Genomic DNA, 11,206 nt, shown 5'->3' with positions numbered 1-11,206 from the left:
TCAATTTGTGGTCATGTACTGCAAACAGACAGCCTATGTTTGTGGACGAGAGAAGAAAAGAGAAGATTCAAAGCAGCGTCTGTATGGACGAGAGAAGAGAAGATTCAAAGAAACCACAGCCACATGATCATGAGTTGATTTGTGGTCGTTGAGAGCGCGTACAAGGTTCTCACATCTTCTGTACATATATATCACACGAGATACCTCTCTCCTGTGCCCACATATATGGAAACTTGGAAAGTGAGAGAGGGAGACATGTACGATGCCTTAAAAAGGAGCAAGACAGAGACATATGTCCAAGAAAACCTCTCAGCGACGATGCTGCAACGAAATATTTGGTGCATAGTTCATTTTATAAGAATCGCTAAAGTTAGCTGACAAATTTCATTTTTAGGCTTAGAGCTGAACTGTTTGTTCATCTATGTTGGTTTCTCCCTCCCAACTTTTTATGTTGCTATAAATGCTTGAGGGTGGATTTAATGTTTTGTCTCACGCTAAAGAAATGGAATTAATGTTTGGTCGTTATAGCCAATAACCAACTAGACCAACAACCTTTTTTCTAAGTTTTGTAACCGATAGCTTATTTGTACGTACGCAAAAAACCCAAGAATCATCGACCCAATTTAAACAAAAAAAATCATGAAATGGGATGAGCAGGTGATAACCCATAGGACATTTTGTTCATCACCCTAGGAACAAGGTTGATGTCGGTGTTTGTCGTCAGATCTAACGGTCATGGTCTACCAGGTCAAGATGGTAATTATATGAACCATACTGTTACCGGCATTCTTATGTTCATATGCTACAACTATCAACTTGGCAATAATGTACTAGTTACCATGTGACTATGCTGAACTCACCAGGATGACAATTATTTAGCTACCCAATTGTAAATTCTACAGTTAGCAACATCATTATTATGTAGTTACACAGTTGCATATATCATCGTTACCTACATGCAGTGGCGGAGCTTGCCAAAAAAAGCTGGGCGGGCTGAATGGGCCAGGCTGCAAGGAATTACTACTAGCTGGCATTCTACAACCCATGGGCTAGCTATATTGTGAGAAAAAGCTGCAGAGCTGGGCGGGCCATGGCCCATTTGGCCTTGCCTAAGCTCCGCCAGTGCCTACATGGCAATTATGTAGTTACCCAGTTGTTTGGGCTATAATTAGGAACATCACACAAATATGTTACCAAGTTGCCCACATTACAGTTACCAACCCAACACAACTTACTACACTATAACTGTTGATTGGTGGCAATTAACTGTAGGGAGAAATACCTGAATAAAGGTAACCGAAATCATGTTACTGCCACCAGAAATACTTAAGGGCAGAGAATTGCCGGCAGGAGTTGACAAATGAGGACATATACACTGCAAACAATATTTTTTTTCATTGTAACTGCTGGCAAAGTTCAAGCATGGCCCACTGCTTGCCGGGACCGTCTGTGGCGCAGGAATGAAATAATTGGGTCCAAACGCGTTGGCATGAAAGAGGGCGCGAGAGTCGAAAACAACCAAAAATAGTTATATTCATGGCCCTAACCAGTTCTGCCCAAATTAGAGCCTCCTCTCCAAACCCCCACCCCGACCAATGCCATTGTCGAACCCCTCCACCCTCGACCGAATCCACCATGGCCGAACCCCTCCTCCAACATGTCTGGCCGTGGATCTTTTTGTGAGGTCTCATGATATTTATCTTCATGTGTATTGTGTGAAAGTATGTACAACAGGCTGAACTAGAGAGAGGGAATGCACCATCTTCCTTAGCTAGCCATATGGCGGAGAATAGCTTGATGAGAAAGAGTCTCGAAAAGCTATGAAGACCATGCATGATTCTTTGTCAATTAACGAAGACACCTACCAACATTGCTGGTTTTCTAGACCTTTTGCCAACACATGCGTGACTTTGGCCTGGATATCGCATTGTGTTTACTAAGATGGGGTCGAATGGTTCTTGGGGCCTTTCATAAGCGAGAAACTGTAGAACATTTTTTCATAACAGTATAACTATTAATTTGCAAAAAAAAACTGTAACTATTGGTGGGTGTCTAATTTCTTTGAATGCATAGTAGGAGTAGATACTATTTCATCTTGGTGGGTGGTGTACAGAGCTAATTTATTTGTAGGTATTGATTTTGTTTCGTAATAGAGCAATATAAATGAGGATGCGCTCAAGAATTTCAGTAGTTCAAGAGACTATGTATTCGATTGATGTACGCAATTTATTGTGGGGCAATATTTACCCTTTTTTAGTTTCTTTAACACAGTACAGACGCAGACGCTCATACCTATGCACATACACTCATCCCTATGAATGCACGCACACCCTATCCCTTTGAGCACCCTCGAGAGATTGAGTCGGCACATATCTTGAGATTGATGAAGTCGCCACATATGCCTTCGTAGTCGATGGGGACATATCTTCCACTGAACGCACATTGTTGGAAGGCATGAAATAAACTCAGGAAAATCCGAGCACCTCTAGGACATGAACTCTGGTGGGTTATGGATAGCACTATTCTCCTAATCATCCAACCACATATTGGTTCACCCATTTTTAGTTGTATATGGCAATATTTTAGCTAACCATTTTACCATAATGACAGCATGACCTTTTGTTTCTTCTGTGTGGGCATGAGTTAACATCAAGTACGCCAGTTGCTTACGCTTGCATCAAGTCTCTGGCTTACATATGCGCTTGCGTCTATGGCTACCGAGAACATCGAGACAAACAGCGACGATTGTACGACCTCCTGTGCATATAGTAGGATCGACAAGATGAGGTCCTCCTATCTTGCGTGCATGCGAATTGTAAAGGGAAAATTCTGGTTGTACCCCATACCATTGTACACTCTATCCTCACCGTTCATTTTGCATCAAAATTCGTGCAAGCAAGTTTCTTCTTTTTATTTCTCCCAAATAAAAGAACATTTGAACTCAAAATTTTGCAGATCAACATCACACATGTACTACTATGTGCAAAAAAGTTTTTCGACTTTTTGCATAACATAATTGGTAAAATACGACTCATTCAAAATTTGAAATTTGAAAAATTTATATTTCATCAAAAAGTCAAAAACATTTTATACAATGAGAATACCTTGTGTATAGTTGACCTGTAAACTTTCATGGTCAAATGATCTCTTGTTTAGAAGAAACAAAATAGATAACTTTTTATATAAGAATAGCATGAATCTTGATACAAACTGGACGGACAAGATAGAGGGTGCACTACTATTGGGATACAACAAATCAACACTTGGTTGTAAATTGATGACAACTTTAGTTTTTGTAATCAAGTCGATCGACGAGAGCTGTGGGGATCGGTGTTTCCTATTTGACGGCCTTTCCGTCAAGTAGTCGCTAAAAAACAGAGGCTAGCCACAAGTGAGCGTTAGATGGACGGGCCCATTTACGGCTAGTTAGTTGCTGAGGGAACCCCTATTTTTTGAACTTTTTGGGAGGTTCCTGAAGGGTTTTGGAAACCTTCTAGATGGTTCATCAACTGTTTTTTTTTCTATCTTGTTAATTGGGTTCTTTTCTTTTTTGTTTCAGTTTTTTGCTTTCATTATTTTGTTTCAAAAATTCTCAATTTTCCAAAAATGTTCATAAAACTGAAAATATCCGTGTTTTCAAATAATATTGGCAAATTTAAAATATGATCACGATTAAAAAATGCACATTTCCAAATTTTGTTCATAAAATTTTATTTATTTATGCGTTTTCAAAAAACATTTGCAATTTTCAAGGACTGTTCAATAATTTTAGAAAACAATTCAAAATATTCAAATTCTGTATGTGATTTAGAAAATGTTTGGCAAATTTAGAAAGTGTTAGAAGTTTTTGAATTATTTGGAATATAAAAATAAATCATCTTTTTTCAAAATAAAATTTTAGTTTTAAATTATTTTGGAATTGGAAAAATTGTTCATGTTTTCAAAGCTAGTTGTCAATTGTTTTCCTAAAAAATCACTACAGTAAATAAGGTCAATTCTCTATAGTGCCTCGCTCCTGTTTGCTACAGTAGTAAGTTGAATATGTGACAGTGTCCGTCCGGTTTTACTACGGTGCCTTGTTTCCCGCTAGCTTCACTGTGTGCATGAGTTGGCCGACCGTCTGTGTGTTTCCCCGCCAATCACTCGCAAAGAGGGGCAGATAGGACGTCTCGAGGGGACCGACCATCCTATTTCGGCTCATGGGTCTTTAGCACGTTGGCCCAATCCTCTCCCTCATTATTCTTCCATTTTTTGGACGATGGAAGGTAATGCTCGGCTTTGTTTGCCCATACCTTTGGTCTTTTTGGACGATGGACTTCCTTTTTTTAGGGGAGGGCTTCCTATTTGATACACATTGTGTGAACATGTCGAGCAAAGCCAACTACTGGACCACCCCAAGTAGGCTAACTGGTAGTTATTCATTCATTGACTTTCTCATTTCTTTGGTTGGATATATAATGAAATTTTCCTTTCTCTCATTTCTATTTCTTTCTCCATTTTTCCTTTTTTGTTTTTACTTGTTTTTTGGTTTTATTTTTTTTACCTTTTTTATAATTCAAGAATATTCTGTAAAATTCACAAATAATTTTTATTTAGCGAACGGATATAAATCCTTTAAAATTTCATAAATGCATGAATATATAAAATACATGTACATCTTTCAATTATTTTTATATAAATATTCGGGACAATTTTCAAATACATGTACATCTTTCAATTTGTGAGTATTTATTAAATTCATACACTTTTTAAAATTTTGTCATAATTTTTTGAGTAAACAAGCATATTTAAAATACCAAAATATTTTCTAAGTTTCTGGTTTTTGAAAAAATATTAGTCAGCATTTTTTGAATTCGTATTCATTTTTTAAACTCAAGAACATTTTTTAATGTAAGAATTTTTAATTCATGATTTTTTTTTGCATATTTTGGGAATAAATCTAACATAGAAAATATGATAAAACCATTTGAAAACAGGAAGAAAAAAACAAGACACAACCATTGAAAAACCGAATGAAGTGAGGAGAACAATACAGGTGCTTGAACTGGGCCAGCCCACAGAATTCATGCACGTGTGGTTGGTCATCAAATTGAATCATAGAGTGTCATAAGCGGGGTGTTTGAAGTGACCTTGGGCCTTGTAGCCTCAACAACAGTCCATATACAAAAGAGAAAACTGTGAAAATTAACATAAAAGGGGAATAAAGAAGAGTCCAAGGACGATGGGCCTTCTTGCCGTCCATCATTTCACTCCTCCTTGTCAATGTCCTCCTGGTGCCCCCACATCTCGTTCCTCGGCCTTCACTTCATGTACTTTAGTTCAATTTTTTTCTCCTACTTTTGGTGAGTTACTTTGCATTCATTCAACTTATGCATCGCTTTTTTCATCCAAAGCCTTTTTCAGAACTTCTCAAGCTTTGTTGATCAACATTAACAAACATAGGGATCCATAGGAGCCATGCAGTTGTCCAATCCATAAGTGGTAACCATGATCAAGAGAAAGGGAATACTTAGCAATATTATGAGCTTCGGCGTTGGACTCCCGCACTTTAAAAAGGACTAAGTTGTAACGGGTGAATGTTCTTTCCCATAGTAGACTTTAGATCAACCGTACCAACACCATGAACAAAAGCATATGACATGTTTCCCATCAGCACGGCTGCAGTCCTTGTGACCTGATAAGAAGAAAACTTGGAGATACCAAAACACACATGTATATTGGCACTCATGTCAATCTACTAAGCAGAAGAATGACATATTGAAAGAATCAATAGGAAATTTACCATAATGGTCATGGAGGGATCAAAAATCTTGTCGCCAACAACACTCAAAACAACACATGCAAAGAAGGTGTCTGTAGCCTGGAAAACTTGATCTGTTTGCGAGTAAGTGGTCCCTCTGGTATGCCCTTGGAAGCATGTTCATGGTGGTTAACCAAAGAACTACCCTGACATGCCATCTCTTGTAATTCACACCCTTGGACGTGGGAGCTTTGAGGGTTGCGGCAAAAGCAGTTGGAGAAAACTTCCTAACCAAATCAGGTTTTTGGATTGTTGAATATATGAGCTATTTCCCATTAAGTTTAATGCAAAAAAATAGACCAAACATGACAATCATAATAGAAATGATAATTGGTCCCAATAACAAAGTACTGAATCATGCAATTGGGTAAATAAGCGACAAGCATCGTATCAATGTCTATTCCTAGTATAGTCTAAAGTCCAAACACAGTCCCTAGTTGGAGGGAGAAGAACACATAGAGTGTGGTGAAAGAAGAAGAATTTGTGTCAGTAGCCATGTCGCCGAAGAGATTGTCGGTGTCGGGGAAGTGGTCGTGCACATCCATGATGGAGAAGAATCTAGAAGTCACACAAGAACGATCCCAAAAAACTTCAACGCCCCTCTCTCATACATGATCACAAGAGTCAGTGTTTCGGAGGCATGTTGTCACATCGCGGCACATACAGAGAAGCCAAATGGGAAAGCACTATAAGTGGCACAAAGCTCTGAAACTGAAGTGGCAGTGTTGGTGGAAGAGAAGCAACCTCTAATAGACTCTAGAAAACTACACTTATAGAGACAAAGAGGAGATGGAGTGAAACAGCCACAACCATTTAGGCTCCTTTTTCACTAGTGCGAAAATGTTTCGGCATCTTTATTTCGTGATAAAAAGATCAAAAACACGTACACATGTCTTTTGTGCTAGTTTGGCATTGCTCAGCTTGATCACGAAACACGACGTGTGTGCGATGCGAGCGGCAGCGGAGGAGTAGCGTGCATATGTGCTCTTCTCAACATCTTAATGGTGTGTAAAGTCAACCTATAATATATGTGGGTCAAACACACCATCAATCACAACTGGGGTGGCACTAAACTTTTCACACTCCATTGTCATGCATGAATTTGTCTTTGGATCTGTGAGATACCACAGGAATTATTGGAAACAATAAATGCGATAAAATCCTAATAATTTCAATGACTTGTGCAAAGTTGTTGGTTCACATATATACAACCCTTACTCTCACTGTATGACATATCGTAAAAATCCTATGTGACAAAATCTACCAACATCTATTTTAAAGTATTTCCAACACCGACCCTCCAACCGCCCGTATCCATCCAGACGCAACTGTGTGAACCACGCAAGCCATCCAACGCCGACCCACATCGGTCCACGCAGAAGTCCGGACCATAATTTTTCCCGCAAAGTAGAAACAAACTAGGGGACTTTGCCTGAGTCTGGACATGAGCCACATAGGACTCTGACACCTCCGACCCACCAAAAACATAGGCGGAGGCCGCGCTTTTGTAGTTGGTCGCACTATTTTCGCCGCAAAATCACCCACTCTCTTCTTCCATCCCGCCGCTCTGCACCAAATTCCTGCCCTTTTCCCCATTCTCTTCATTTCTCCCACCGCTGATCCATGGGCCCAAAGGAGACTCTGATAGAGATGGAGGTGGTGGAGGATCATCACGCTCGCCCGGTAGATAAGTCGGCGACATAGCGTAATCGCCGCGTCAAAGCTAAGGCCACAAAGGAGGGAAAGCTCAAGAAGCAGATGGCCGGTGGCGGGTGTGCTAGTGGCGGACAAGGCGGTGGGCGTGCAGGTCACGGACATGGTAGAGGTCGGGGCTGACCATGCGGACGCCGCAATGGCCGGAGCATTAAAAGGCTCAATACTACTACGCAGCCAAGTAGATGGGCAGGCAGTCCCCGGCATCCGATGTGCCATTCATCATCGATGTCAACGCGGCGCCGCCGCTTTTATCCAAGGTGATCTAGCACGCGCTATGGACACTTATTTGAATTTCAAATTGCCCTTTACTGGCGGATAGATAGTGGATAGCTCTTTGGGTGGCTGGCTCCTGCATCGTTCGCGGACTAATCCTCCCTGTCCGCTGACGGATTCGTGTGCGGTTTGCGGGTCATCGTTGGACATGCCCTTACAGTTATTCGAGATGTCCTATTGCAAAATTTGCTTGTCCGCCGTGTAATATGCACGTGTAACTAATCAATGATTAGTCGTAGTATGCCGCTCGCTCGCGGTTTGAGCGTTGGTAACTCGTCAACATCTTCGCACGCTCATGGAAAAACTGAAACTAGCTATAAACCAGACACTCGTGCAGCATGTGCTAGCTGGTGCTAATGCGTGTGTGGAAAAGAGAATGGCTCCAAGACAGTGAATGTACGGGTCGATGGACACCCACAAGAAACCCGGCCCCAGTGCAAGATTACAAATCAAGACTGAGGCTGACCTCCACCGTCGAATCAATTCAGTACTGTTGTTACATAAGTGGCGGAGCGTGCAGCAATTTATTGAGGTGCCAATGGAAACACTTAGAAACGTTAAAGAGGCCGAAAGATTTACTAGAGGCGAGGGGACCGGGATGGTCACCAAGACCCTCCGCCACTGGTTACTAGGACAAATTGACAGTGAAAGAAGACATAATATCTGATCTCCAAGGAATGCAGGCCACGCATGACGCAAGTGTAATTCAGGGATGAATAAACAGACCAATAATCGCTTAGGCAACCGTTTTGCAGTAAATCCAGAAATTATACCTGAGAAAAGGTCTGGATAAAGGACACCATATGAACTACCTCAGCATGCAGAGGCTTTTTCTGATATCGGATGGAAAAATTTACAAAGATGATCAAACTGAAGTATATCTCTAATTATCAAATTAATTATATGAACGCGAGTACGTCCACGATGCATGGAACCGCGTGGAGGAACTGCAGCCAAGCTAGCTAGCTCCCCGGATGTCCTACAAATACCCAGAGCTAACCAAGTTAGATGCACCAAGCAAGAGTGCCTTCGAACACAAGTCTTAAAACACCCCTTTGTCACCCCCAACCTATCTATTCCACAGCTTTCCATCTATTCTAGTCCATATAGGCATATAGCATCCTGACCAGCTCATGCAGTATGACTCTTGGTACGCTGGTTATCATGGGCATGGCTACCTTGCTGGTGTATTGTCTCAGAAAAAGCAAAAGAGTGGTATTGTCCCAGCGGCAACCAGCACGACGAGATCTGCTGCCACCGGGGCCTGCTACACTGCCCATCATTGGGAACATGCACCAGATGGTTTGGAACAAACCGGCAGTGTTCCGGTGGATCCATCGCCTTCTCAAGGAGATGAACACAGACATCTTGTGCCTCCATCTCGGAGCTACTCATGTCATTGTTGTGACATGCCCGGAGATAGCCTGTGAGGTACTACGGAAGAAGGATGAAGTTTTCGCCTCCCGTCCCACCACCTTCGCCTCGGGTACATTCAGCTTCGGGTACAGGGGCTCCGTCTTGTCACCGCAAGGAGAGCAGTGGAAGAAGATGAAGCGCGTCCTCACCTTGGAGATCCTCACCTCGTCCATGGAGCAGAAGCTCCACCACCTATGGAAGGAGGAGTATGACCACCTTGTAAGGTACATTAACAACACCGTTTGTTGTGGCAAGATGCCACATGGAAAAAACATTGTTAACGTGCGCCATGTGGCACAACATTTCTGTTGAACCTGATAAGAAGGCTTGTGTTCGGTAAGAGATACTTTAGCTACCTACAATCTTCGTCGACTAATGGACCTGGATATGAGGAGGAGGCACATGTTGCCGCTCTTTTCACGGCCCTCAACCATGTGTACAGCTTCTGTGTGTCTGACTACATCCCAGCCCTGGTAGGCCTCGACTTGGATGGCCATGAGGAGGTTTCCATGGATGTCATGAGAACAATTAACCAGTTGCATGACCCTATCATACGGGAACGGATCCATGAAAGGTCATCCACTCTTGAGAAAGGTGGTGAAGATAAAGGGGCGAGAGACTTTCTGGATGTCCTAGTTCATCGTAAAGATGCAGAGGGACAACCGTTGCTATCCCTACAAGAAATAAGAGCCCAAACAGCGGTTAGTAGGATCTACCTGAACAGAAAGTTCATTCACTATTTTTAAGCATACTACGTCTGTAAAGAAATTTAAGAGTCTAGACGCTCTTATATTTCTTTGCGGAAGGAGTATATTATACACGCTTTGATCTTTTTTTCTTGTATTGTATATATTGCTTTATTTATTCCAAAATCGACCGATGTAGGAAATGGTGCTTGCAGCAGTCGACAACCCATCAACGGTTGAGTGGGCGCTCGCCGAGATGATGAACAGGCCGGAGATCATGCAAAAAGTGACAGATGAACTCGACGCTATTGTTGGTAAAGATAGACTAGTCCAGGAGGAGTCTGACATTCCTCGGCTAAATTATCTCAAATCGTGTATCCGGGAGGCCTTCCGCATACACCCATACCATGCTCTTAATTTACCCCATGTTGCAACGGTGGACACCACTATCGCCGGCTACACCATCCCAAAGGATAGCCACATCCTTTTAAGCCGGCTTGGACTTGGCCGAAACCCCAAGATCTGGAGCGAACCACTTGAGTTTCGTCCTGAGAGGCATTTGAATACCGTGAATGTTCTTCTCACTAAGCCAGGCCTACGTTTCATTTCTTTTAGCAGTGGGAGAAGGGGTTGTCCTGGGATTTCACTTGGTACCTCGATCACAATGATATTATTTGCAAGGATGCTGCAGGCCTTCACTTGGACAAAACCTGTAGGCGTTAAAAATATCAGTCTGCAGGAAGGCAATGCAAGCATTGCCCTACTTGAACCCCTTGTTTTGCAAGCTCAACCACGGTTGGCCGCTTATCTATATATATGATACAATGAAGTAGATTTAATCATTTTTCTCAATTATATATTGGTAATATTATCTGGAACTTCGTGTGCAAGATGTCATGCGGGCGGCATTTAGTCATTGGAAATATACTAGATACTACATTTGTGCGGAAATAAAGAAACAATCGATGATTCATGCTATAATTAATGTAACTTGGATTTGCGAGGGCGTCATGTTTAGTATATTGTAACACCCCAAAAATTTAACCATGTTTTGTTTATTAAAATTTTGCCAGGAAATTAAATTTTCATTATTCTGGATTTATTTTTGATCTCAGAACCTCTCTTTTCTTCTAAGTTGTGGAGTTTACACCCCAAGTAAAAACTTTCCAATTATTATTGGACTTGTTTACCCTCTCAAATAAAACAATTCTTTTATCAGTGGGATTATTTATATAATTATTTTTCCCCGAGCTTTATTTCTCTAAGATAGTTTTTCATAAAGTTTTAAGGTCCCATTTGCACTGCAACCCTTTGA

The 11,206-nt window shown here is 41.5% G+C and overlaps 1 protein-coding gene across 1 annotated transcript; it reads left to right on the top strand.

Annotated features, from left to right (window-relative positions):
* The first annotated feature begins 8,929 nt into the window (after positions 1 to 8,929).
* LOC123039995 (tyrosine N-monooxygenase-like) lies at positions 8,930 to 10,711 on the top strand. The gene is made up of 3 exons (XM_044462959.1): positions 8,930 to 9,429; positions 9,549 to 9,906; positions 10,091 to 10,711. The coding sequence occupies exons 1-3, from the start codon at positions 8,930 to 8,932 to the stop codon at positions 10,709 to 10,711; spliced, it is 1,479 nt and encodes a 492-aa protein (XP_044318894.1).
* The last annotated feature ends 495 nt before the right edge of the window (positions 10,712 to 11,206 follow it).

The sequence above is a fragment of the Triticum aestivum genome, chromosome 2B, assembly GCF_018294505.1.
Source record: "Triticum aestivum cultivar Chinese Spring chromosome 2B, IWGSC CS RefSeq v2.1, whole genome shotgun sequence".
Taxonomy (NCBI): domain Eukaryota; kingdom Viridiplantae; phylum Streptophyta; class Magnoliopsida; order Poales; family Poaceae; genus Triticum; species Triticum aestivum.
The sequence above is the reverse complement of the archived record's forward strand: the minus strand, read 5'-3'. Positions and strand labels throughout refer to the sequence as shown.